This window comes from Dipodomys spectabilis, unplaced genomic scaffold (genome assembly GCF_019054845.1).
Source record: "Dipodomys spectabilis isolate Male_0828 unplaced genomic scaffold, ASM1905484v1 ptg000207l, whole genome shotgun sequence".
Lineage (NCBI taxonomy): Eukaryota > Metazoa > Chordata > Mammalia > Rodentia > Heteromyidae > Dipodomys > Dipodomys spectabilis.
The window spans coordinates 6,515,372-6,542,889 of NW_024870884.1; the positions used below are offsets into that span (position 1 = coordinate 6,515,372).

Consider the following 27,518-nt stretch of genomic DNA (forward strand, 5'->3'; position numbering starts at 1 on the left):
TCGCTTTTTCTGTGTATGTACTTCTGAGGAATTGAACCCAGGGCTTCATGCATGCTAGGTACTCTACCACTATGCCACATTCCCAGCCTTTTACATGTTTTTTTAAAGAATTAATTTCTTTGAAGCTGTATGACTCAGAATGGATTACCTCTTCAAGTGGATTAGCTCTTCAAATGCCTTTTCTACCAGATTACTTCTTCTGGGCTACCATCAAGATCTTTCAACTGTATGCTCCAAAGTATATCTTGAATGTATCTACTTCTCTAACAATTTCTTGCACATGGTAGGGAGACAATAATTTTGAATAATGAATGCATGAATAATCTTAATTCAATAGATTAATCCTCCCCTACCCTTACTCATCTCCCTACAATTCATCCTCCACTTTTCAGGGACAATACTCTTTTTAAAAGAGTAAATTAAAGTGGGTTACTGCAAGCCAGACCACACTAAAGCCACAAGCACACCCACGTCCATTTTCCGAGATCAGACGAGATCGGGCGCATTCAGGCTGGTATAGCTGTAGACCCCACGTCCATTTTCATTGCAGCATTCCTACCATAGCCCCTCAGTGGATGAATAGATTAAAAAAAATGTAGTATAGGGCTGTTATGTGGCTTAGTGATAGAGTGCTTGCCTAGCATGCATGAAGCCCTGGGTTCGATTCCTCAGTACCACATAAACAGAAAAAAACAATATGGTGCTGTGGCTCAAGTGGTAGAGTGCTAGCCTTGAGCAAAAGAAACTCAAGGACAGTGCCCAGGTCTTGAGTCCAAGACCCAAGACTGGCAAAAAAAAAAAAAGCAAAAACAAAAAAATGTACACACAATGGAATTCTATGCTTTCATTAGAAAGAATGATATTGTACCATTTGTAAAGAAATAAAAACATTTGGAAAAATTACATTAAGTGACATAAGCCAGACTCCAAGAAACATAGGTTGCATGGGTTCCTTCATTTGTAATATTTGGAACAAGCCTATAAATCTACAAGTAAACCCAATGGACAGTAAAAGACAAAAAGTTACACTTAGACATGATAAATTAAACAGGACTCTAAACATTCACATGGTGAGATGAAAGGTATTCTTAAGAGAGGGTCCCAAGGGCTCAGTAGCAATGCACGCATGACCATATAAAATGATGCCTATCAAAATGAACTCCAAGAAACGGAAACAAGAGGTTTTTTTTTATTTTACTTTTTGTGGTTCTTTTGTTTTTCTTTCTGTTTTTTCTGTTTTCTTTCTGTCGCTGTTTTAGATTTCTGTACCTTTTGTTGTGCATGTAAGTTTATATGATTCGGGGAGCGGAAGAAATGATGGGCCAAAGGGTGAACTTAATTCAGCAGTGATACTAGACACTATGTTGGAAATGAACTGTACAACTTGATGGGAGAGGAAGATTGGGAAAATTCTTGGAGAAAATGAGGGAGGGGGTAATAACACTGTTCACAATACCGGACTTATGTCTTAACTGTAACACCTCTGTATGTCACATTTACAATAAAAAATTAAAAAATGTAGTGCTTAAAATTCTTTACTTGAGAGATTGGAGGTAATGTGCACTGGTAGAGTGCTTCCCTAGCTTTTGTGGTGGCCTGGTTCAATCTCTAACTACACACACACGCACACACACACTCCTTCACATATTTCCCAATGAACTTCGGAATAAAACACTTCACTATGAATTAAGATGGCACATAATTACAGTCATCCACATTCCGGGAATTGTTTGCCTGTCTGATATCTTTTGCTGTTGGTGGTGAGATCCTCGGATCTCAGCCTCCAAAGTAGCTAGGATTACAGGTGTGAGCCACAGGTGCCCAGCTCTGTATGATATCTTTTGTTTGTCAACTGCATTCTGAGGATGTTGACAAATCTACCTATCCCATCAACTCTATCTTTAGAGATGTAGCATTAAAAAAAATGCCTCCTTCAGATACCATCTTTTTAAAAAAACATTTCCTGGCTGGGCGCCGGTGGCTCATGCCTGTAATCCCAGCTACTCAGGAGGCTGAGATCTGAGGATCATGGTTCAAAGCCAGGAAAGTCTATGCGATTCTTATCTCCAATAAACCACTAGGAAACCGGAAGTGGCGCTGTGGCTCAAGTGGTAGAGCGCTTGCCTCGAGCTTTAGAGCTGAGGGACAGCGCCCAGACCCAGAGTTCAAGCCCCAGGACCGACAAAACAAAACACAAACACCTCCTCCCACCCCCGCACCAACAACCAGGCCACACCCCCCACGTGACCAGGAAGTGCCTGAAGCCGAGGCTCTACCTCTCGCGAGAGGAAAGGTTTGAGCGCGCGCCAGCCGCTGTCAGCCGGCACCGCCTTCTCGGAGCGCCACCCACTTCTCGTCCTCATTCCCCCCCCCCCCACCACCACCTTGAACCCGCCGCGGGCGGGCGGGCGTGACGCCATGACGCCGTGCGCGTAGCGACGGCGGCGCAGGGGGTGGGCCCGCCGCACGGCGTCGGAGGAGGAAGTTGCTCCCACTGCGCCCACCGTCGGCTCGGGGGCGCGGAGCAGAGTCCTAGTCCACGCCGCCGCGTCGCCTTCGCCGCCAGCTCCCCTCCATGTGCCCCGGCGCCCCCCTTCCTCAGGCCGCCGCTTACCCCGGGGTCTATGGAAGTAATGGAAGGACCCCTCAACCTGGTGAGTGGCCCACGGGGGGCCGGGACGCCCCCCTCACCCCGTCCGCCCGCCCTCTGAGGCCTGGACGCGCGGCCCGTGGCGCCGAGGCTGAGGGGCGTCCGCAGGCCCCGGCGGCCCGCAGCGGTTCCGACCCCGGCTCTGCGGGCCGGGGAGCGGCTCGGAGCGCCACGTAGCCGCCCGCGTGTGCGGGCCGGGAGGCCCGGCCCCTGCCCCGGCTGCCATGGTGGCGCCGGCGCGTCAACCTGGGACGGTCGGAGCCTCCATTTCCTCCCCGCCCGTGGCCTCCCTCCGAGCCCCGTCCTCCTCTCTCCCCGAATGCACACGCTGGCGTTGTCCCCCCCCTCCCCTCCGCCCCGTCGCCGCACGGACGGTGCTGGTCGCTCCCAGGGAAGGTGTGGCACGCTGGCTTCAAGGCGGTAAGCGCAAGGATCCTGCCCAGGTTGGCCTCCGCGTCTTTCGGTGTTTTCCCTGGAAAAGGTTCCTAGGCCGGACCCAGCAGTCGTATTACAAATGGGGCAGGCAGAAAGAACTTCTTCAATCACAGGTTTGCAGTTCATTCGCCGTGGTGGCACTGGAAGACCACCCAACGGAGGATTCGTTTATGCCATCGGACCGCCCCACCTCACTGTTGTAGAAGAGCCCGGCATGGGCTTAAATTACAGAGAGAAGCAATAGAGTCTGGTGGTGAAGCCAGGTTTGGATTTGAATTCTGGCTTAGTCACTTAATAGTGGTGTGTACAAACTTACATCATTCAAGTTTGTTGTGAGGATTAAAGGGGTGAGTAGTCATAAAATACCGAGGACTAGCATAGTGTGTCAAAAGTTAGCCATTACTGTAGCGAGATTATAAAGTCTTAATTTAAAATTTCACTTACAGAATGAAGATTTGGATTGGCTGAGGTTTAAAGCCTTGAGATAGTATCACCTACAGCTGTGGTTGCAAATCACTGGTGTTGGGTTAACTGCTTTGAGGACTCTTCCTTGGTGTTAACCAAATTGGGCATTACCACCCCAGCCCCCCCTTGTAAGAGCTGTATACACTTACCAACTGGACTGCTGTTCTGAATTTTGAAGGGAAATTTCTTGTTTATGAGGTGATACTGTCATTTACAAGTGCAACAGGGATAGCTCCAACTGAAATTTCTCAGGAATGTTGTTAGAAATAACCAACCATTTACAAAGTGCTTCAGAGTTCAGGTGTCCTTGCAAAATGACTATTGGTTCAGTTCCAGTCCACTTCATTTTATTTGGTTAGACGCTGAAACATAGCCTGAGTGTGGCCAAGAAGACATAAACTCGTGGCAGTGGTAAACGAAGCATCAGATCACCAGTTCAGGAAAATTACTTAACTGGTTGAAATAGTCTTATTTTTATAGCAGAATTTTGAAAATCTATTAAGCAAGCTAGCACAATTTCGTAATCTAGCCATAAAATTTATGTGACATGTATCAGAAACTTGGTGTCTTGAATTTTTAAGTGACTTGAGATTTGAAAGACCTAATTTCCAGCCTGTTTATTGAAAGAAAACAATGAGACTGATGCAGACATTTATTTGGGGGGCGGGCAGAAAGGGAGGGAGGTAACAAGAGAGCAGAAGAGCTTGTGAGAATACTGAGGCTTGAACTGAGCACTTGAGGACTTTCTCTTAGCTTTTTCTTTTCAAGACTTATATACTACCACTTGAGCCACAGTGCCACTTTTGGCTTTTTCTGCTTATGTGGTGCTGAGGAATCAAACCCAGGGCCTCATGCATGCAAGACAAGCATTCTACCACTGAGCCATCTTCCCAGCCCCCACTTCAGGCTTTTTGCTTGTTAGTTGGAGAGAAAAGTCTCATGGACTTTGATGTCCAGGCTGGCTTTGAACTTCTATCCTCAGATCTCAGCCTCCTGAGTAGCTGTGATTAGCCACTGCTTGTCATTTACTTTCTGCTGCAATATGTCAATGATAGGCTTCTGTAAGATGGAAGACATGTTTTGAAGATTATGACATTCTTTTATGACAGTCTAGTTGACTTAACATGACAATTCTCAGTTCTGTAATTGTTGTTGTTGTTGCCAGTCCTGTGGCTTGAACTCAAGGCCTGGGCACTGTCCCTGAGCTCTTTTGTTCAAGGCTAGCACTCTACCACTTGAGCCACAGCATCTTATTGGCTTTTTCTGTGTATGTGGTACTGAGGAATCGAACTCAGGGCTTCATGCATGCTAGTCAAGCCCTCGGTTCTGTAATTTTATGAATGCTTTTGAAAGTCCCAGTACTATAATATATTAACTTGTTCTGAAGACATTCCAGACTCCAGCACATAGATTTAGTATGATCATGAGCCCTCCAAGCGTCCTTGGACTAACCAGTTAGCAAAAAGCCAGAAGTAGAAGCATGGCTCAACTGGAAATGTAGCAGCCAGGAACAGAAAAAAAGCTGATAAAGAAGAGCTCAAGGCCCTGAGTTCAAGCCCTGATTCTGGCACTAAAATAAAAAATAAATTTAATTTCTTGTTATTGGGCTAGTCTGCTACCAATTTGGTGATGTGAAGTATGTTATATCAAATTTGATGATGTCAGATCTTAATTGACCTGCAAAGGTCAAGGGTTTATGTGACTGTGTTGTCACAGTGGTTTTCTTTATGTTTAGCTCTTAGAGTGCTTTTTTTTGAGTAATAGAACTTCCATCTGGAGTGGTCAATCCTTATTTCATCTGATGAATCTTCTTGCTTTTGAACTTTTTTTTCCCCCTTGAGCCTGGGCTCTGTCCCTGAGCTGCTTTGGCTCAAGGCTAGTAATACTGTTATCACTTGAGCCACAGTGCCACTTCAGGCCTTTTCTGAGTAGTTTATTGGAGATAAAGAGTCTCACAGACTTGACTGCCCAGGCTGGCTTTGACCCAGGATCCTTAGATCTCAGCCTCCTGGGTAGCTAGGATTGCAAGTGTGAGTCACATTTTCTCTCCTGGCTTTTTTTGTTGTTGTATACAACAATTTAGGTAACAACTTGTGCTGTCATCAGAGCTTAAAGTTTAAGGAAGCCACATGAATATCCGTAACACAAGTTTATAGAGTTAGAAAGTGGTTGGGATCTTCAAGAATACATGGATCATTCAGTGTTACGAATGCAATAACCTTAGGTAGCATCTTGTTCTTGCCTCTGAAAGCACATACATGAGCCAGCTCTAGCTGTAGCTCAGTAGTGTCAAGCCCTTCTCCAAATCTCCCAATTCAAAGATTCAAGATTTCCAAATGATTTGAGTTCCTTTTAAAATTTCTGGTCCAAATATAACTATTTACTCTTGTGCCAAAACTGGAGTTTATTTAAAGTCATGATCTGGGTGTTTTCCTTTAGCCTTTTTGCTCAAGGCTAGTGCTCTACTGCTTGAGCCACAGCTCCACTTCTAGCATTTTGCTGGTTTTGGAGATGAGGCTCATGGACTTTCCTGTCTGGGCTAGCTTTTAACCAGGATTCTCTGATTTTGGCTGTTTTTAAAGATGATTGCAAAAAATCAAGAAAATACACATTTGAGTAACAGTTTATGATTACAACTCTTGATTTATCTCTGAAGAGTGTGAATCACAAAAAGTATCTGAGACTAACCAAGGGAGGGCTATTGGTTATTGTCTACCAATAATCTGTTCCTTGTAGATGCTTTCGTTCTAGGCTCTACTCATTATGTAGCTCTAGTTATAACTGAAATGGTGGTCTTATGTGTGGCAACAAGCATTATTTATCTTGCATAATAGTTTTGTGAGGATGGTGGTGCTCAGGATCAAATGGAAGGCCTCATGCTAAATAGGTGCTCTACCACTGAGTACACTCCCAGCCCCCATTCCTCTTTTTTTTGTTTGTTTGTTCTTTGAGTCTTATTATTATTAGTAACTTGGAATGTGTATGTGTTTGTCTTCTAGGCTCATCAGCAGAGCAGACGAGCAGACCGTTTATTAGCTTCGGGGAAATACGAAGAGGCTATTTCTTGTCACAAGAAGGCTGCAGGTAAGTGTGTGTGTTTGTGTATGTATATGATTATGAATATACATACATGAATATGTATATATGTATACATATTATATGTACATATTAAACACTGATTGTAAAACTGAAGAACAATTTCCTTTTCCCAGTATTTTTCTTACCACATTTTTAGAATAACAGTAATGATTGATACTCTGTATCTGCTAAGATGGACCCTATTGACCCACTAGATCAGTTTTGATTATTATTCACATGTTGATTGGTTTTCCTAGCCCATACTGACTGACCTGGTTTTATTTCTGAAATACAGAGGCTTCCATACATGCTTTATTGGTGAATAATTCCTGGATGCAGTGATGCCCCTATTTACAAGCCAGTTGTAGAATTCTGCCAATTCATCTGAGAAGTTATAAAAAGGAGGCTAGGTTTAATTGTAAGGTATTTTAGTTTCTACAAGTAGTAACTAATTCCATCCAGTTCACTTTTTGCTTTCGAAGATACTGGCAAAATCCACCAAAGTCCCTTGGCACCTAGGATGTTAGACGACTTGTCTTGTGATCTTTTCTGAATATTTCATTTCTACCCACATGTTTTTGGGACATGCTGGTGAGGGTTTTCATTTAGCTAGGAAGTTTGGAACTGTTGGCTTTTAGGGCTGGAAGTGGCTTTTAAGGCTGGAAGTGTAGCTCAGAGGTTGAGTGTGTGCTCAGCATGCATGAGACTGAGTTTAGTGCCTAGAGCTGAAACAAAAGAGGTGAAAGAAAGGAAAAAAGGAAGTGTCAGCTTCTTAACCATAGGCCTCTATTTTAATTCTAGTCAGTCAGGCAGACTTAACATATGCCAAACCAGAAATAGATCTGAGGGAATCTGTTTTGCAGATACCAATTTCTGTTGGTTGAATAACAACCCTAAAGTTTTGGAGGATGGGAGTGTTTTACTCGTGTTGCATTAAGAATGATTATAAGATAATCTTTCTTATACAAAGCTCTCTGCAGTCTATTAGAAGGCAGAGGAAAGAATGTTATTTCACTACTGAAATACATACCACACAATGGGCACTGGATTGGATAAGTTATCTTTTGTGATTTTTGTGTGTGTGATAATTTTTAGAGGAAAAAAAATTATGTATGTATGTCTGTACACATATGCACCTGCCTGCATGCTCATTTGGCTTTTTTTCCCTGCTCATATTTGATACTCTACCACTTGAGCCATACCTCCAGTTCCAGACTTTTGCTAGTTATTTGGAGATGAGTCTTACTACCTGGGTGCCTGTCTTGACTCATGGACAGAGTTTGTAGCTTTTAACTGCTCAAAGGAGAAAGCAGATGGTAATAGCTCCCTTTGTCTCCTGTTCATATAACTTAACATCTAAAATTAGGTGTTGGGGTGGGGCAGGGAAGACCTGTTGCTTTGGTTCTTCAGTTTTTATTTCTTGGTTCTAATATCTGACTAGCCTTTTTAGTATGTATATATCTATTTAATTTCCCTGCCTCTTCATATGGCAGTCCTGCTGCTGTGGTACCATCAACTGGGAACCAAGTTCAGCACTCTAGCTTTCAAGGAACGTTCAAGATCCAAACCAGTAGGGCATGGTGGTACATGCCTGTAATCCCAGCACTTATAAGAGTTTAAGGCTAACTTGGGCTGCTAAGACTAGTATCAGAAACAACCATACCTTCCCAGCTTTCTGGCCGTTTGCTCTAAGAGGAAAGTCAGATTTTTTTTTTTGGTCAGTTGTGGGGCTTGAACTTGTGGCCTGGGTGCTGTCCCTCAGCTCTTCAGCTCAAAACTAGCGCTCCACTTGAGCCACAGCGCTACTCCTGTTTTCTGGTGGTTTATTGGAGATAAGAGTCTCATGGATTTTCCTGCTCAGGCTGGCTTTGAACTGTGATCCGCAGTTCTAAACCTCCTGAGTAGCTAGGATTATAGGCGTGAGCCACCAGTGCCCAGTGAAAGTGAGAATTTTATTAATTTTAAATAGATTAAGTCACCCACAGTTTTGTCTTAAGATCAGAGAGAGGTTTATTAAAGGTCTTCTTAAATGACATTCTCTGCTCAATAACTCCCTTATAGTATATGTTGCTTTCAGTGTGTGTGTGTGTAGTTGTATTGAGTTTTGAACTCAGCTTCATGCCTGCTAGCAAGCACTCTACCACTTGAGACATAGATCTAGCTCTATAACAACATGCTTTTCTTGCTGTTTTGTTTCTTCCCTCCCCCCTCACCCCCTTAGCCTTGAATTTGTGATCCTCTTGTCTCAGCTTCCTAGGGTTACAGGTGTCTGCCACCACGCCTGGCTTATTCTTGGGGCTCTTAACTGCTAATTTGCAGTAGGTTGCTAATATAGCGGAGACAACTTGATTTTAAAAAAAAGCAAAAAAACCCAAAAACCTTACAGGAGCCCAAATGACAGAATCTAGGTGTTTAGATGGGTAAAAAAGATAATTCCTTGGTGTTTTTGTGAGCCTGGTAAAATAGGGTAAAAGTAGCTTCTTACTTAATTTACCCTAAAAACATTTTTCTAACTAGAGCGTTTTCAGTGGATTAATTGCAGAATCTATACACTTACTTAAATTATTTTATGGTGTTATAGATCAAAGGCAGGGCCTTGTTATTGCTGGGGATGTGTTCTACCCTGAGTCACACCCTCATCCTCTGCAGGGATTTATATATACAAACCCCTCAAAGTAGGTTAGGCAATGTTTACATATGTTAACCACTGACATCTGTTAGGAGAAGAATCCTGTGTTTCAAATTTCCAATTAGAGCAGATGTGCTTATAAGACCAGTTCTCTTTTGATGAGATATATTAAAACTCTTTTAACCTGTTAATTACAAAATGATAATGTCCATATATTAACATGCCACTTTTTTTTATTTTAATATACCAGCATATCTTTGTGAGGCCATGAAGCTGACACAGTCTGAGCAGGTGAGGCATATTCCTAATTTTTAAGTAAGGGTGAAGCAGATTTTCTTGTGGAGACTTGAATTGTGTATAAAATAAAGCATGAGGCCTTTCTTAAAACAATGCCTGAAAAATGTATAAAATGAATTCCTCTGGAAAAAGTGGGAACTCTTGGTGTCCCAGATATGGCATGCAGAACCATCTTAAGTTGTTCCTGTGGATCTCAAATTGGAAGTTAATTCCTTTAGAGACCCTTTTAGGACCTTGCTGATGATCAGCTCATAGTTGAACTATTAACTCACAGTAGGTACACAGGTCTGGCCAACTGTGTATTAATAATCCTTTGCTTGTCAGCGATATTTTAAATCTGAATAGTCTCCTACATGTTCTTCTTAGGAAATTCTTGCACTTGAACATTTGTTTCATGAGCACTAAATTGATTCCTAAAAATCATTTCTTATTAGCACCTGAGAGGTGTGTAATATTTTCACTAACTAAAGTGGTTATTTATGTGAGACGTATCAGTGGCTGGGAAAAACCACTTGATCCCCAAACTGAACCAAAGGAACTTTAAAGCTGCATTTGCAATGGTATAGACCCTACTCCTGTAAGCTATGTCCTGCAGATGTGCATTGTGCCTTCTGAACACCCTATTGATAGGAAGACTTGCAGTTTGGCTAGCTGTAGAATTATTCCTAAAGAGAAAGATTTCAAGCCAGGCATTAGTGGCTCACAGCTGGTAATCCTAGTAGATCCTCAGGAAGTTTGAGATCTGAGGATCTCAGTTTGGCCAGCCTGGGCAGGAAGGTCGGTAAGTTGCTTATCTCCAATTAATCACAGAGCAGCTGGAAGTGGAGGTATGACTCAAGTGGTAGAGTACCAGCCTTAAGTGAAAAAGCTAAAGGATAGCAGCACCTAGGCCCCCAGCACTGGAACACACAGAAAAACAAAAAGATGATTTTAAGACTGGGGCTATAGTACAGTGGTAGCATACTTGCCTAGTACACGGAAACTGCCATGGCTGTGATCCCCTAGCACTGTACAAGTTTCTAATTTAAAAACAAATTTTTTTTGGTGCTGTCCCTGGAGCTTGAACTCAGGGTGCTGTCCCCAACCTTCTTTTGCTCAAGGCTACCACTTCAACCAGAGCTCCATTTTGGTTTTTTTTGGAGGGATAGTTTATTGGAGATATGAGTCTCATGGACTTCACTGCATGGGTTAGCTTTGAACTACAATCCTCAGAAGCTAGGATTACAAGCATGAGCCTCTGACACTTGAGATTTCTAATTTTAAGTGGTGCATAAATAGCATTGAAGAAGGTAAGGCACATTCACCAAAAGACTGATTCAGACTTTGAAATTAAAAAAAATTTTTTTAATGGTTATTATAAGGGTGATGTATAGAGAGGTTCCTTTAAGTCAGTGATGAATACGTTTCTTTTTGGACATTGTTTTCAGACTCTAAATGAATTAATGGATTAAAAAATCCCTGTTAGGCATTGGTGATGAGTCTGTAATCCTAGCTGTGTGGAAGGCTGAGATTAGGAGGATCATGGTTTGAGGCCACCCCAGGCTTCAAAAAAGTTTATTGCCTAAAAAAGTTTTAGAGGCCCTTTCTTAACCCGTACCTGGGCATAGTGGCATGCAGTTGCCATCCTAAGCAACATGGGAAGCTGAGCTTGGGAGGACTGTTCCAGCCCAGCCCAGGCAGAAAAGTCAGAGACTCCATCTCAACAGAGGGAAATTGGATGCAGTGGTACACAGCTGTCATCCCAGTGAATTTACGTAGTCAGAAAATGAGACCTTGTCTCAAAATAAGGAGAGAAAAATAAAACAGTATGCTCCAGGAGTGCTTGTCTAGCAAATAGCCTTGAGTTCAGACCCACATACTGCCCAAAAACCCGCCAAGAAAAGAAGTAACTTAATCTCCAGTTCATTAGACTCACTTCTTTTGAGTGTTTTGAGTTTCTGTTGCAAACAGCATAGATTTTCAGTTACAGAGTTAACACTGAAAAGGAAGCTCTTGGAATAGTGTATATATTGAACAGGACTTTCAAACAGTGGATCCTATATTCTGTAAACTGACCTTTCCTTCTGTATTATAGGCCCATTTATCACTGGAATTGCAAAGGGATAGCCACATGAAACAGCTGCTCCTCATCCAGGAGAGATGGAAAAGGGCAAAGCGCGAGGAACGGCTGAAAGCTCAGCAGAACACAGACAAAGACGTGGCTACCCATCTTCAGGCATCTCACAAGCCCTCTGCTGAGGATGGGGAGGCTCAGAGCCCCCTTCTTTCTCACAAGTACAGCCCTTCTGTGGAGAAACACCTCCCTGAAATTCATGGGGTCTTTGACAGAGATCCAGACACACTTCTGTTTTTACTTCAGCGAAAGAGTGAACCGACAGAGCCGTGTATAGGAAGCAAAGCCCCAAAGGATGACAAAACCATAATAGAGGAGCAGGCAACCAAAATTGCAGAACTGAAGAGGCATGTGGAGTTCCTTGTGGCTGAGAATGAAAGATTAAGAAAAGAAAATAAACAACTAAAAGCGGAAAAGGCCAGACTTCTAAAAGGTCCAGTAGACAAGGAGCTGGACGTAGACGCTGACTTTGTAGAAAAGTCTGAGTTGTGGAGCTTGCCACCACAGGCAGAGGCTGCCACAGCCTCGTCAACTTGGCAGAAGTTTTCGGCAAGTACCGGGAAAGCCAAGGACATTCCAATACCGAGTCTTCCTCCCTTGGATTTTCCATCTCCAGAACTTCCACTGATGGAGCTCTCTGAAGATATTCTGAAAGGACTTATGAATAATTAAAATGAAAGCCATTGGAGGTCAGAAGAAGAAATTACTCAGTAACAGTTCATTAACAGTTACTCCAGAAATGAATAAAAAGGGAAAACCACACCTGAGGGTAATCCTGGAAATATATCATCATCTGGCACAATGTGGGAGAAGAGGCTTGCCAGGGCTTGAAAACAGTCACTGTGAAATGTGTCGCATGCCTGATTCACTGACTTGAGCTAATGATTCCGACTTGGCAGACACTAAACTTTTGGAGGTTTGTTTTCTCCTGATACAAACCAAATGGCTACCTGGAATAATTTTTTCGAGCAAGAATTTTTCTTCAGGGTTAAGTGTATAAAAACAGTATGTCACACATAATCTGTAATGCCATAAATGGTAATGCAAACCCTAAATAATATGGTAGCCTGAGGGGCCGCCTTGTAGCTGAAACATGCTTTCTATGATATAGTGACTGTATGCATTCTGTTATGCACATTTTGTTTGTTTAAACTATATGTGCCACACTTTGCACTACTCATAACATGATGATAACCTCAAGACTATCAGGAGAAATATAAATTTCCATTTTATGAAGAAAGGAACCAAATTTTAGTTACGCTTTTTTAAGAAAATTACCAGTTTACATAATTAATCAGGGTGCATTTTAAGTTCTAACTTTGTTATATAATGCATCATTTGAAAATACCAAGGAGGTATCCCTTGTATTTAATGATGCATGAGTGAAGTCATGCTAGTTGGCAGTATTTTGATTGTAAGAAATCAATAAAGTAATTGTGTTTCATGCCTTGGTTGAATGTGCTTGGTATGGTTAAAAAGGCAAGACATTATTGAATGGCTTCTTCCTCTGCTGAAAGGTTTGCACAGGGGTTTGGACAGGTGCTGTTAAATGATTACGATGCTTTGCTGAGATAGATGTGTGTGTAGTTTCTTTTTGCATTGTTTTGTAACCCATTTCCTCTCATAAAGAGAATGTTCTGAGGATGTGGCTTCTTGGCCCTTTGGCTGAGATGAAGTAGAAGGTTCTTGAGGTTTAAATGTGTGCACTGCATTCTTGATCTCACACATGCTCTAGGCTATGGTCTGCTGTTCTCAGGGCACCTGCCACTCAGTTGAAACATACCAAATGGAGAAGGTACTGCTTTGACATTCTCTACTCAAGTCCTCTAATGTTCTAGGAGAGTTATGGGGAAGAAGACACTGTAAGCCAAACGCTTTTTATTTTTTTTGGGTCCGGTCGTGGGGCCTGAACTCTGGGCCTGGGCGCTGTCCCTCAGCTCTTCAGCTCAAGGCTAGCACTCTACCACTTGAGCCACAGCACTACTGCCGGCTTTTTTCTTTTTGTTTATGTGGTGCTGAGGAATCGAACCCAGGGCCTCAGGCATGCAAGGCAAGCATTCTACCACTGAGCCACCTTCCCAGCCCCTGTAAGCCACACTCTTGAGTACAGCCACTAGGTGTGTTTATGGACTTGGAATTGTAGAACTGAGAACACACTACTTTAGATATCTGTGTCCTTTAAAAAGTTACGTTAATATGTCCATCTGGGTATTAGCCTAGACTTGGCGGATATTGCAGCTTGTCTAATCTTCCTCGTAAAGCCAGCCTGAGAGTTTAAAACTTAGTGCCAAGCCAAAAGAAATTTTTTCCTTAAAAAAAAAAAAAAGCTAAATGAAAATACAGGGTACAAGTTCAGGTCCCAATCCCAGCAACAGAACACCAACACATCAGTATTGACTTAATGTCTATAATCCAAGCTACTTAGAAAACTGACATCTGAGGATCTTGAGCTAACCTGCAAAGAGATATTCTCTAGACTCATCTCCAGTTTACTAGCAGAAGGCTGGAACTAGAGGCATGGCTGAAGTGATAGTGTGAGTGGAGAAAAATCCTAGTACAGCCTTGTTCAAGCCTTAGTATCTAAACAAAAAGGACAATGTGGTGGACTGGGGTCATTGCAGAGTATCTGCCTAGCAGGTATGAACCTGAATTTCAATCCCCAGCACCTCATTAAAACCCTCCCACCCCACCCCCCTCCTGCCCCAAAACAAACCCTTTTTCTTGGAGCTTGTCTGTCACGTGCAAGGTCCTGGTTTTCTCCGTGCTAAAAGAAGAAAAGCTGTTTGGCATGAACTTTTTTACATTAGTTGTGTGAGGGGCAGGGAGTTAGTTCATTAGAATAGTTCACAAATGTACAGTGTGTAACGATCAACTCTTGTTAGGAATACTTTAAGTCCTCTTCCACTGCTGCTTGGTCCTGTCATTTTTCGCTATTACTTGCAGTATTATTTTTTTCTCAGGACCCTTTTCTATGCTTTTTCTTTTTTTGTCATGGGGCTTGAACTGTGGGCCTGGGCACTGTCCCTGAGCTTTTCAGCTCAAGGCAAGCGCTCTACCACTTGAGCCACAGTGCCACTAACAGTTTTCTGGTGGTTAATTGGAGAGGAGAGTCTCAAGGACTTCACTGCCTGGGCTGGCTTTGAATTATGATCCTCAGAACTCAGACTTTTGTTTTTCTTGTTGGTTGTAGGGCTTTGAACTTCGCTTGGGTGCTGTCCCTGAGCTCTTCAGCTCAAGGCAAGTGCTCTACCACTTGAGCCACAGCACCACTTCCTTCTACGTACTTTCACTAAATTTGTTTGTCTTTAAGGTTCTTACAGTACTCTTGCTTAATCCGATTTTACATGGTTTATTAGGCAATACTTTAGATTGTATTCAGAGCTATTGCTAGGCAAGTGCTCTTTCTGATCCCAGAATATCTGCAACTATCCTACAATTACAAACTTTAGGAGTGCCATTTGGCAATGAGAAGCTTTTGGGTCTTAGAAACTTTTTAGCCAAGCTGGCATAGGAACCACCTTAGTCCATTTTGCTTTAGTTATTTTTCAGATATAATGGTTTTTCCTGGGACCAGCTTCTCAATCGGTTGTCAGCCTTTTGTCCAGAGAGTTGGGATTACTATGTGCAACTTCTTTTTGAGATAGAACTTTTCTCCTGGTCTGGCCTTGAACTATGATCTGTAGTATCCCACATAGCTGGGCACCCGGCCTGTTATGCTATGCTCAGTGACAACTTTTAATAGAATATATTCCTACTTTTTTGTGAACAGAAGAAAAGTGTCTTGAAAATTTGTGGGAACTAGTTGACGTCATCTCTGGGAGGAAAATCAGCAATCATATCTGTCTAGACATTTTTTGTCCCAGTATTGGAGCTTGCTTGAACTCGGGTTGTGGGTACTATCCCCTAGCTTTTTCATTCAAGGCTAGTGGCTATACCACTTCTAGCTTCTTGCTGGTTAAGAGTTTTACTTTGTTGCCCTATTCCCAGATCTTAGCTCCTGAGAAACTTGGATTACAGGCCAGAGCCACCAGAGCTGAGCTAGACACCTTTCAAATCAACTTGACCTCTGTGTCTACTCCACCAAAGCTTAGTTCAGTTGATTGTACTGGCTCTTGTCTGCATAGAAACATGAGGTTACTGCAGAAGTTTCTGATCAACTTGCAATTGTTTTTCAGTTTGAAAAACTCAACAATGAAAAATGATTAGACGAACAAAACTACCAAGTAAAATAGCAGGTGTGAAACCAGACGATATATTCCTATTATTTCTTAAATCTCAGTTGTCTATGGTACTAACTTCTGGGGCTTGTACAGCAGTTAGAAATATATCACTGAACAGGCTGAACTGCTATGTCAGAAATAGTGAATCCAAGTTGGAAGGCTATTCAACAGATGGGGTAAAATGTCAGTGTCCTAAATTCTCTTCTGTTCCAATTTGCCTCACAACTTGAGCATGTGAATTGTTTATTTAGCAATTTCTTTTGCAAGAAAAGCTGAGATGTAGGAAATATTCACCTGATCCAAGCAACAGTTAGCTACTTCCATGATAGCATATTAACACCTATGCATATCCAGTCTTGCCTTTCCTTTGTTAATCTTTGATAATCGGGTAACCTTCTTTCCACCTTTACAGTAATGCAAAACAAGCTGCAATCCTTCTCATGCCAACTTCACACTAAATGTTAGATTTACTTCAAAGTAAGTATCTCAGTTTGTAGTGTTTATGTATTTCTTGAACATTTAACATGTGAAACCTAGCTTTTATTTTGTTCTGGTACAGGGGCTTGAACTCAGGACTGGGTGCTGTTCCTTAGTTTTTTTGTTTTGTTTTGTGGTCAGTTGTAGGGCTTGACTCTGGGCTTGGGCGCTATCCGCCAGCTCTTCAGCTCAAGGCTAGCGCTCTACTACCTGAGTCACAGCACCACTTCCAGCTTTTTCTGTTTATGTGGTGCCTTGGAATCAAACCCAGGTCCTCATGCATGTGGCAAGCACTCTTACCATGAGACACCTTCCCAGCCCCCCCCTTAGCTCTTTTTGGTCAAGTTTTAGCACTACCACTTGAGCTGCAGCTCCATTTCCAACCCTTTGCTGGAATGGATGTCTCACAAACTTTCCTGCCTGGGCTGGCTTCAAACCCAATCCTCAAAGCTCAGCCTCCAGAATAGCTATGATTAAGATCATGAGGTACTGAAACCCAACAAATGACAATTTTTATTACCTCTTTCTGGGGGAAACCCAATTGATTAAGATGTTCTTGTATGTGATGATGAACAGCAGAACCAACCAAAAGGTTAGAACAGGGGAAATGGTCAGAGGAATTATTCCAGTAATCAGAAAGCAATAGTAATTCAATTCCACAGCCTTCCACTCTATAGATGCCTTTACTGATGTAAATATCATGGTCTCTCTATACCCTACATTTAACAAGAATTGGATCACAGGCATGGAATTCAGATACAGAACACTTCCAGGTTTTACATTCTTGAGCTTCAGCCATTCTGAAGGGTTAATGGGGATAAAAGGAAGTTTAAGAACTAGAGAAGGCTGGGAAGATGGCTCAGTGGTAGAATGCTTGCCTTGCATGCATGAGGCCCTGGGTTCGATTCCTCAGCACCACATAAACAGAAAAAGCCAGAAGTGGCCCTGTGGCTCAAGTCCCACGACCGACAAAAAACAAAACAAACAGAGAAGCAAAACTTCTTGAAGATAATAAGAATTGGGTTCCTGGCAATCTTCTTTAAACTCATTTCACATTGAAACTAAACCATGTAACATGGGAAAGCACAAGTTGAGGCACATTTGAAAAAAGTGCTATTAATAGGTCAAAAACTTGTCAGGTGCCTGTGGCTCAAACCTTTAAAGTTGATCTCACAAGGTTGAGATCAGAAGATCTGGGTTTGAAGCCTGCCCTATCAGAAAAGTCCAAAATGGGGCTGGGAAGGTGGCTGAGTGCTAGAGTGCTCACCTTGCATGAGGCCCTGGGTTCAATTCCTCAGCACCACATAAACAGAAAAAGCTGGAAGTGACACTGTAGCTCAAGTGGTAGAGCACTAGCCTTGAGCTGAAGAGCTGAGGGACAGCGTCCAGGCCCAGAGTTCAGGTCCCACGACTGAGCAAAGAAAAAAAGAAAAGAAAAAAGAAAAAAAGAACAGTCCAAGATATATATATTTTTTTTTTTTAATTTTTTTTTTTTTTTGTGTGGCCAGTCCTGAGGCTTGAACTCAGGGCCTGGGCACTGTCCCTGAGCCTCTTTGTGTTCAAGGCTAGCACTCTACCACTGGCTTTTTCTGAGTAGTTTATTGAATCATGATCTTTAGATCTCAGCCTCCAGAGGAGCTAGGATTATAGATATGAGCCACCAGTGCCCAGCTAAGACACTCTATCATATGAGCCACCAGTGCCGCTAAGATAGTCTATCTTCAATTAACCAAGAACAAAAAAAGCAGAGCTGAAGGTATGGCACATGTACCAGAGTACCAGTAGCACGAAAGCCCAGTGAGAACCTGAGACCATGAGTGCAAGTTTTGAAGCTGGTTCCAAAAAAAGGGTCCAAATTTATATATTATTTGAAATATTGAGTGAAGGTAAAATAGCAACCTACATGGAACTAAGATTGTGGACCTAAGCAAAATCAGGGTAGAAACAAAGTAGTTTGCAAGGCTGCACTAGTTGGATGCTTCTTCCCAATATCCTTGAGGTGTTAAGTAGAGAACTACGTATTTCTCATAACTCAAAGTGTCCCAACTATGCACCTCATGCAACCATCGGAAAACAGTAGTCAGCTATTAAGACCAAGATTCCAAATTAAAGCAACTTGTAAGGGTCACAGAGTAAACAAAATTCATATTCATACCTTGATGACCGCTAATTCTTATCTATCCTCATAGTCCATCTCAAAAAAGAGAGCTGGACAGAGTGGTGCAAGTGTGTAACACTAGCTTCTTGAGAGGTGGACAACTGGTATTGTATTGGTCCACAACAATCAGGGGATAGGGTGGTTTGAGTTCACCAGGCTCCCTATTTCAACCAATGGCTTGGCCTGGTAGCATCTGCTCGTTATTCTTCATGATGCAGGCGAGCAAAGTAGAAGGATCCTAATCCAGGTCCAGGCCAGCCCAGGCATAAAGAGAGATCCTACTTCAAATGTAACCAATGTAAAATATGGCTGGGCTCAAGTGGTAGAGTATTTACCTAGCAAGTATGAGGCCTGAGCTCAGCTCAATTTCTCGGTGGGGGTTGGGGGAAGGGTAGGAAGAACTCTGGAACACAACTTCTGATAAAGTCTTTTTAATGGAAAATGTAAAACCCCTTTCAACTTTAATATACAAAGCCATATGTAACACTTGCACTTTAACAAAAGCAAGCCAATGTTTTAAAAAAATACATCATTAAATGTATATATGTATATATTTACAAAGCATATTAAGTTTACTATTTAGCTTTAAAACTTCACATAAATTTTACCAAAATGAGACAATTTTAAATAAATTACACCTTTTGAAAATGTTTAATTTTACAGTCAATAGCTTCAATAAAATATTGAAGTGTCTGTATTTAGTATCTACTTTATATACTTTATATTTTACAAATTTTACAATTATTTGGCAGTAATTTCTGATTATGACATGACTGCTGTGCGAGTCAGCAATTTCCCAAACGCAGGCAATAGCTGGTGTTGGTGTCCTATTCTCACAGTAACTGTCTCAATGTAGTGAAAAATATTAGTTATTTTATTAAACTGTACAAGGGTACATTTACACTTCATCAACAATATAGCGTAGAATTTTCTTTACCAAAAATAAATACATCATTTTAAATCTGGCATTTTCACAAACATCATATACACTATGATACAGAAACTACTATGTAATGCTGTTTTTCAATTCAGCTTGGTTTACAACTAACATTGACTCACAGGAGCTGTGACATATGCTATACTGCTGTGGTGTCAGTAACAAGTATTACTACAAAGAGCATTTCTTGGCACTGATGGTTTTATGAAACTGAAGTTAGTGTGCCTATCACCATTCAGGAAGTAATCCCAGTCTGTGGCCTACAAACATCAACCTGGGCCACATTTAATTTTCTTCCATATCCTCTACTTCCTCTTCATGTATCTTCAAAGTTCTTACCATTTCTTTGACTGCATGATATAAGATATTTTTAACCTGAAAGAGATGTTGATATTTCTAATCACTTAAGAGCTGGAGAGAAATTAACAAATGACAACTGCCAGATTAAAAACAAAATTATTTTAATAGGGGTCAAGGCTAGCCAAATATAAAGAAAAGGAAAATGTCAAAGTTAAAAAAAAAAACTGTTAAGCCAGGCACTGAGCATGCCTGTAATCCTAGCTACTTAGGAGACTGAGATCTGAGGACCGTGGTTTGAAGCCATCTTGGGCAGGAGAGTCCATAATACTTATCCCCAATTAACCACCAGAAAACCAGAAGTGGTGCTATGGCTCCAAGTGGGTAGAGCACTACCCTTTCATGAAAAAGCTCAGGGACAGCGGCTGGGCCCTGGGTTCAAACCCCATGACTGACAAAACAAAAACAAAAAACATGGTTAAGCCAGAAGTTAAAATAAGGGTCATTAAAATTCATGTAATTAAATGCTGGCATTAATCTTTGGCTGTTATCCTAATGTGACAAACTAATCAATGACTGTCTGACCTGCCTAACCCTACATTTATGTTTTCTGAAAATAAAAAGCCCACAGAACAGGACTTGTTAAAATATTAATTTCTTACCTGTAGTTTATCATCATAATTAATTTCTTCCTTTAAAAGTCTCAGTTCCTGTGTTAAATGAAACGACTGTACGAGATGCTCTGGAGACACAAAATCTTCAGTTACCTGAATACAGCTGTGAAAATTCTGTACCTATTCCCAAAAGAAAAGCCATGAAATATAAATCTAAGGCAACAGGAGTGAGACCAATGAACACAAAGGCCAATTCTACCAGAGAATTTTCCCAAACCATCAAATGGATTTCAAAGCAGAAGACCGCACTTGAATGGGGAAGTCATGTCACTGACAAGCTTCATGTGGAGTGACTTTGTAAATGAAATATTTTTAAATGATAAAGAGAAATATCTTTTCCAGGAATCCTTTGGAGAGGCTGATAATCAGATCCTAATTACCAATTTTGTCAAGGTGGACTTTTAAAATGTGTGACTTTAGAAACTTGCTAAGTAGAAAAAAAATCTAGGAGGTACTCAATGAGTATGTTGCTGTTCCTTAGGCTTTCAACAATTTGGTCATTTCAGTGTCACTTACACACCAGAGAAAAGAAATGTAACTTAGTTCATTTGTGAGGAACTGGGATGAAAACTATAGTTCCATACAGATCTACTGACCACAAATGAGTTTCCATTTCCTAGGACTTACTTTGTGCCTTTATTTCAAATTAGCCAATTAAAGAGACCCTCTAATCTTCTGTGACTTTATTGCAACCGTTTCTATGTTTCCTCTTTCCTGATGAAAAATGGTTTTCTTAAGAAGCCAGTCAATATCTGTTGTTCAGCATTTACAGATACTTCATTATTTCTTACATTACTTTCCATTTATGCTCAGTATTAACAGAGGATTTGTATTGTTTTAGGTTGTCTTCAAGTGGTATTTTAAAATGGCATAAAAATTCCTGGGAAAGGAGAAATAATGGAAAACTAAGCATTTAATTCTATTCTAATTTTTAAAAGTTTGCAAAACAAACTTAATTGGGAGTGAGATGAAAAAGAGATAGTAAGTGGGAAATGGAGACTGTGGGAAAGAAAATCTAATTGATGACAGTGTAATGGAATTCCAGAGAGGCTATAATTCCTCCTCTGGACATATGACCACCTGAACAGCTGCTGAAGTCTGCAGAGTTAACTCAAGCACTGTGCCTCTATTGATAACTTGGTAGCATATAAAGCAAATATTCTCTTTCTGTAATCATTAGGCTGTTGGTTCCTCAGAAGAATGAACAGTAGATGCCTCACATTTTCACCATGTCTGTACAGTCTCACTGGCTCTTCATTATTTGTCTGTAGAATAGATGCTCTATTTCACAGAACAGTAGACTATGGATGAGATGTGTTCAGCGCCTGTCCCAAGACAAATCAGCCAATAAATGGCAAGTCAACAGGAGCCCAACTCCTGTGTTGTCTTGTCAAATAGATGCTTTACAGTCTTACATTGACTCTCTCACACCATCAAACACAGTCTCCAAATGCCCTCTCTCTCCTTATGTCTTTATCTGAAAATAGGTTTTAGTATGTTACCCTTTGGTATGTCTAATTCTGGCCTGTCTTAAAAAATCACTGTGGGTCCAAAATTTCTACATGGCTCATTTCTATTTTTTTCTTTATTGATATTTTTATTTGATTCATCCATCATTTTTCTGGTTTCCTTCAGGTCTTTATCCATGGAGTTTCTTTTAGCTCTTTGAGTTTAAGACAGTTGTTTAGTAAATCCAATGTCTGGAATTCCTCAGGGAACATTTCTGTCAATTAGTTTTTCCCTTTGAATGGCCCATACTTTCTTTTTTCTTGAAAACTGGGCATCTGTACATTATAATGTGCTAACTTTGGTAATCACATTTTCCCTGCCTTAGTGTTTGCTGCTGGTGACCGCAGAGGGCTATAGGCATTTTTCAGTGACTTTTCCAAATTGTTCAGAAAGGCTGCATTCTCTGTTGGGGGTGTGGTCACTGAAGTCTTGGTTCCATTATTTCAGTGGTCAGCCAGTGCCCTGACAGATTTCCTTAAGTGAAAAATCAGCTGCCTTTTTCTTCATCAAATGGTCTCTTGGTTACTCTAAGTACTGGGATTACATTCCAGAGTTCTGAAAGTTTTCAGTCAGTCTTTGCCAGTTTATGGTCCTTTTAAGAATGTTGTTTTTCAGAATGGCGATGTTTATAAATGCTTAAAAGTTGCTATATGTTTCTGAACAACCCCCAGCTGATGTTCTGCTGAAAGGCTTGCGGTTGAAGAGACAATGTTCAGCTTTGAAGCAGAATACAAGTTAACTTCCCATTCAACTTACCCCTTTTCTTTTGCAATGTGTGAGTCATCTTAATTTCACTTTCCAGACCAAAACTGCCTTAATAATATTTGCCTTAAAGGATCAGTTGAAATCAATGGATAATTAAGAAAATATAATTTTTTCATGTTCATAGCAGAAAGGTTATCATCTCAACACTATGATTGCTATATATGCAGCTATTTCTGAAAACTAAGTGTGACAAATAATTTGGTAATTCAAATGTGCAGTCTTAACATAAACTCCTTAGGAATGATGAAAAATAATCTAGTAAGACAGTTTAGAGCAACTTTATTATTGCTGATCTAGGGCTTTCACATCCTTGGTCATATTTACCAACACAAGATTTTTAAGTTTGCAATCTGAGTTTTTGTTTTTTCCCCTCTTAAAGAGTATAGAGAACTGTGGCTATCATATTTTCCTTCAGGTTCCTAAGACACATTTCTGGACTCTACTGAATAGTAGAGCTACCATTCTCAGTTTTTTTTCTGGATATACTCAAGTGTTCACAGGCCTAGAAAGTTGCTTCTTTTCTAGCACTGCTATCTGCTGCAATATAGTATCACTTGGTTGAAACAAGTTTTTTGGGTTTTTTGGGGGGTCGGTCGTGGGCCTAAACTCTGGGCCTGGGCACTGTCCCTGAGCTTTCCAGCTCAGGGCTAGCACTCAACCACTTGAGCCACAGCGCCACTTCCAGCTTTCTCTGCTTATGTGGTGCTAAGGAGTCGAACCCAGGGCCTCATGCATTCAAGGCAAGCACTCTACCACTGAGCCACCTTCCCAGCCCTGAAACAAGTTTTTGATAGGTGCCTATTGTTTGTAAAGGCTTCCTATTCATGTATTTCACAGTCATTCACTGGAGTAACATTAGCAAAGCAAGGCTTAGAAATTTGTTAGAAATGCAAAATTTCAGGTTCTGCCCTCCCAAACTCAATAAATGCGAAACTCTAGGGGATGAGTACAGCAATGTGTGCTTGATGAAGACCTCTCGAAAATTCTAATGCCAAAGAATGAGAAACATATATTTATAGAGTCTAGGATTACTTCAAGAGTCATTTGTGGTCTACTAGGGTAATGTTGAACCATCAATGAACAGTTTATAGAGGCTCTAAGGACTAAAAAGGTAGTAAAAATTAATATCAAACCGAAGTTAGTAGGTATGAAGAGATGTGTAACTTGAATTCTGCTACTTCTAAATCAGAGATAGCACCCTCTAAACAGAGTAACAAACAAAACTGCATTGTAATTATCCTATGCATACACGAAGCAGATAGAAATTCCTATTTTTTTTTTTTTTTGGTCCGGTCGTGGGGCCTGAACTCTGGGCGCTGTCCCTCAGCTCTTCAGCTCAAGGCTAGCGCTCTACCACTTGAGCCACAGCGCCACTTCCGGCTTTTTTCTTTTTGCTTATGTGGTGCTGAGGAATCGAACCCAGGGCCTCAGGCATGCAAGGCAAGCGCTCTACCACTGAGCCACCTTCCCAGCCCCCAGAAATTCCTATTTTTAAAGATGGCAATTTGCATGCCCAGCTATGCATCACAAAACATAAAAAGTTTTGTCTTGCAGCATTCAGCAACATTTCCTAGCAGACCTCAGAATAGAACTTGCCAGTTTATTTTGGCGTATCATCTTTTATTACAGATGAAATTTGCTTCTCATAATAGCTATTAACTTTCTATCAATCTTAAAACATGTTTTCTGACATACATATGTGCATAGTGAAAATTGGAAGTTATTTTCCAACCCAAATAAACTTTCTGAAGTAGGCAAAGACACATATACAAAGAAGTCAGATTTAGTATGACTGTGCAAAAACTTTATACAGATACATTTGTGTTATAGGAATCCATACTTACTTTCATCTGCTTTTGTAAAAATGATGTTGTAAGAACATATTTTCAGATCTTCTATACAAAATAGACTGTACAAATATGCCTATTTGTACATATACATGTAAGACTTATTAGTAAAGTCACAAAACAGACAAGTAAGTAGAATGTTCTAGGCAAGAAGAGGGAGCAATGGAAAAAGCCAAATCTTGGGCTAGGGCATGATTCAGTAGTATACTGCTTCTGCCAATGACCTATCTTTGATTCTCAGCATTACAAGTAAGCAGAAAAACAAAAACACAACAAAAGCCTGTACAACTCTGACTTCATAAAGTTTACATTCTAGTGAGGCGTGCAAGATAATGAAAAAGTAAAATATAAATTACATTAGATGATAAAATGAAGAAAAATCAGAAAAAAATGACAAAAATAAAGATCGTGGGGGTAGGAATGTTTCATATTGTGTGTGAAAACAGCAAAGCAAAATAATTAGGAGAGTAAGGGTATATTTGTGTATGCATGCAAACATTCATGTGTTAGGATAAACACAAACAGCACAGATATAGACTGAGGATTTGTACAAGTAGGGTTTAACATATATTCTCTCTCTATATAAAATGTACCCCCTACCAAACTCACCTCCATTCCTCTCTCTCATCTCCCTATAATCCCTTCTTAAAAACAATTTCAATAGGTTTTCTCACTCTTCCTATCCCCTTCTTAAAAATACCAAAAAAATGCCATCAGGTTTTCATTGTCCTTTTTTCACACATGCATATAAAGTACTTTGACTATATTCACCCTCACCTTGACCATAAACCAACCCTTCCCACCTTCCAACATAGGGTATTTTCTTTTCTGAAACTGGTGGAGATTTTTCGTTTTGTTTCTTTTGCATATGCTGGTGCTGGGGCTTAAACTCAGGGCCTCATACTCTCACTTGCCTTTTTTTTATTGCTTTACTCACAGCTGGTACTCTACCACTGTGCCACATCTGCAATTCTAGGTTTTTGATGGCTAACTGGAGATTAGAGTTTCCCAGATTTATCTGGCTTCTCATCTCCAGCTTTCTGAGAGGCTAGGACTATAGGCATGAGCCATTAGCTCCCAGTTTTTATGAAGTTTTGAACAGTGGTATGTGAACTTTTTTTTTGGTAGGTTATGGTGCTTGAACTCTGGGCCTGGGCTCTTCAGCTCAGGGCAAGAATCTGCTACTTGAGCCACAGCGCCACTTCTGGTTTTCTGGTGGTTAATTGGAGCCCAAGCTGGCTTTGAGCCATGACCCTTAGATCTCAGCCTCCTGAGTAGCTAGGATTATATGACTGAGTCACTGGTGCCTGTCTTCTTTTGCCTTTTGCTCTCTTCCTCCTTCTCATTTGTCTCTCTAGCTCCTCTTTACTTCTCCTTCTCCCTGCCGCCCCAAACCCCATCTGTGTCTCTGCTGGTATCAGGGCTTGGGCACTGTCCCTTAGTTTTGTTACTTGAGGCTGATGTTCGATAACTTGAGCCACAACTCTTCTTCCTGTTTTATGCTTGTTCATTGGAGATAAGAGTCTCGTGAACTTTACTGTCCAAGCTGGTCTTGATCCTCTAAATCTCAGCCTCTTGTGTAGCTAGGATTACAGGCATGAGCCACTGGGGTTGACTGGGCAGTAGGATTCATATTTACAAAAAAATCTATAGTAATGTAGGTGGTTCTTTTGACTGAATAAATGTTCAATTCCTCTAAATAAAAATAAGCTATTTTCTGGTAAGCAGCTAGCTAGAAAGCAAAACGAATGTTGAGTGAATCCTAATTACATATGAATCACAAATGTTAAATCTCTAAAATGTTCATAAGTCCATAGGAACAAAAAAACCATTTAACATACATATATTTTTCTATGAAGTTATAGAAAAAGGCACATTTGTGTTTTATATTTTGCTATCACGGGGCTGGAAGTGTAACTCAAGTGGTACCAGGGCCTGCCTACCAAAGTATAAGACCTTGGGGTGAAATGCCAGGACCACCGAAAACAGTAAGTTTTTTTTTTTTAAATCACAAATGCCATGAGGTATAAAAATGATGAAACTAATAGCATAAAAGCAACTATTATAACTTAGAATCCACTGAGGCAAACAAGCTTTTGTTGGTGGAAGTGGCTTTTATGGTGGAATATGGGCTCCGTTCAACCTATAAAAATCTGCTGTAAACTTGAAATTTCATCCTCCATTATTCCTATCACCTAATCTATGTCACACATCAAGCTACATTAAAAAAAAAAGATCGGGCATTTATGCATTTATTTGTGATGGGAAGTTTCAGATTTAAAGTTCTATGGATCCATAGCTAATATAAATTATATACCATCATACTTTAGAAGGATTATTATGTTAGTGCACTAGACAAAGGAAGTAAATTTAAAACCTGATAAAAGCTCTTGGATATTCCCTCTTTACTGCCCTTTTTGAAAAAAGCCTCACTAATGAAAATGAAAATGAACACATAGTTTGCTCTACTTCTAAAATGGGTCTTAAATATTACAATTTCAACCCCCCAAATCAGAAATAATACATAAATGGGACTGACTCATGTTAAAACCATTTGAACTCGCTGAATAATTACATTAGATTTTTTTAAACACAAGAATGCCTTTTTACAGATTTAATGGAAACAGATTGGTGTAGGTCAATTTCATATTTACAGCTTCTTTCATTTTTATCTATACCTAGAAACATTTATTTTCCCCCCAAAATAGCTCTTTTGGTATGTTAGAATTAAGTTTGCGTGTACCTGATGAAGTGCTCCAGCTGGTAAAACAATGGCATCACCAAGAAACTGGATAAGAGTACAAGTTCTGACTCCATATTCTTCAAGCAGTCTTTGGCGAAGCTTTTTATTCACATACCAGCTTTGGTCACGTATTGGATCATGTTCTGGTAGAACTTCAAGGCCTTGTTCTTTTGAAATCTGAAATAAAGATTAACATAGAAATAAAAAATAAATAATAAATAAAA

The 27,518-nt window shown here is 40.7% G+C and overlaps 2 protein-coding genes across 5 annotated transcripts in view; one reads left to right on the forward strand and one right to left on the reverse strand.

Moving 5' to 3' along the window:
• The first annotated feature begins 2,450 nt into the window (after positions 1 to 2,450).
• On the forward strand, positions 2,451 to 12,583 carry Nrbf2 (nuclear receptor binding factor 2). Of its 2 annotated transcripts, XM_042696515.1 has the most exons (4): positions 2,451 to 2,654; positions 6,550 to 6,634; positions 9,508 to 9,548; positions 11,629 to 12,583. In XM_042696515.1, exons 1-4 carry the CDS (start codon positions 2,625 to 2,627, stop codon positions 12,337 to 12,339), a joined length of 867 nt encoding a protein of 288 aa, XP_042552449.1. In that variant the 5' UTR covers positions 2,451 to 2,624; the 3' UTR covers positions 12,340 to 12,583. The 2 variants fall into 2 exon arrangements, with proteins under 2 accessions (XP_042552449.1, XP_042552450.1); XM_042696516.1 differs by lacking the exon at positions 6,550 to 6,634.
• Positions 12,584 to 18,937: 6,354 nt separating this feature from the next.
• Positions 18,938 to 27,518, reverse strand: part of Jmjd1c (jumonji domain containing 1C) — a 184,676-nt gene continuing 176,095 nt past the window's right edge. For all 3 annotated transcript variants that reach the window (XM_042696333.1, XM_042696332.1, XM_042696331.1), the window contains 3 exons: positions 27,295 to 27,471; positions 20,419 to 20,550; positions 18,938 to 19,834 (listed from right to left, as the gene is read on the reverse strand). In XM_042696333.1, coding sequence (XP_042552267.1) covers positions 19,745 to 19,834; positions 20,419 to 20,550; positions 27,295 to 27,471 — 399 coding nt within the window. In that variant the 3' untranslated portion in view covers positions 18,938 to 19,744. The remainder of the gene's footprint in view (positions 19,835 to 20,418; positions 20,551 to 27,294; positions 27,472 to 27,518) is intronic.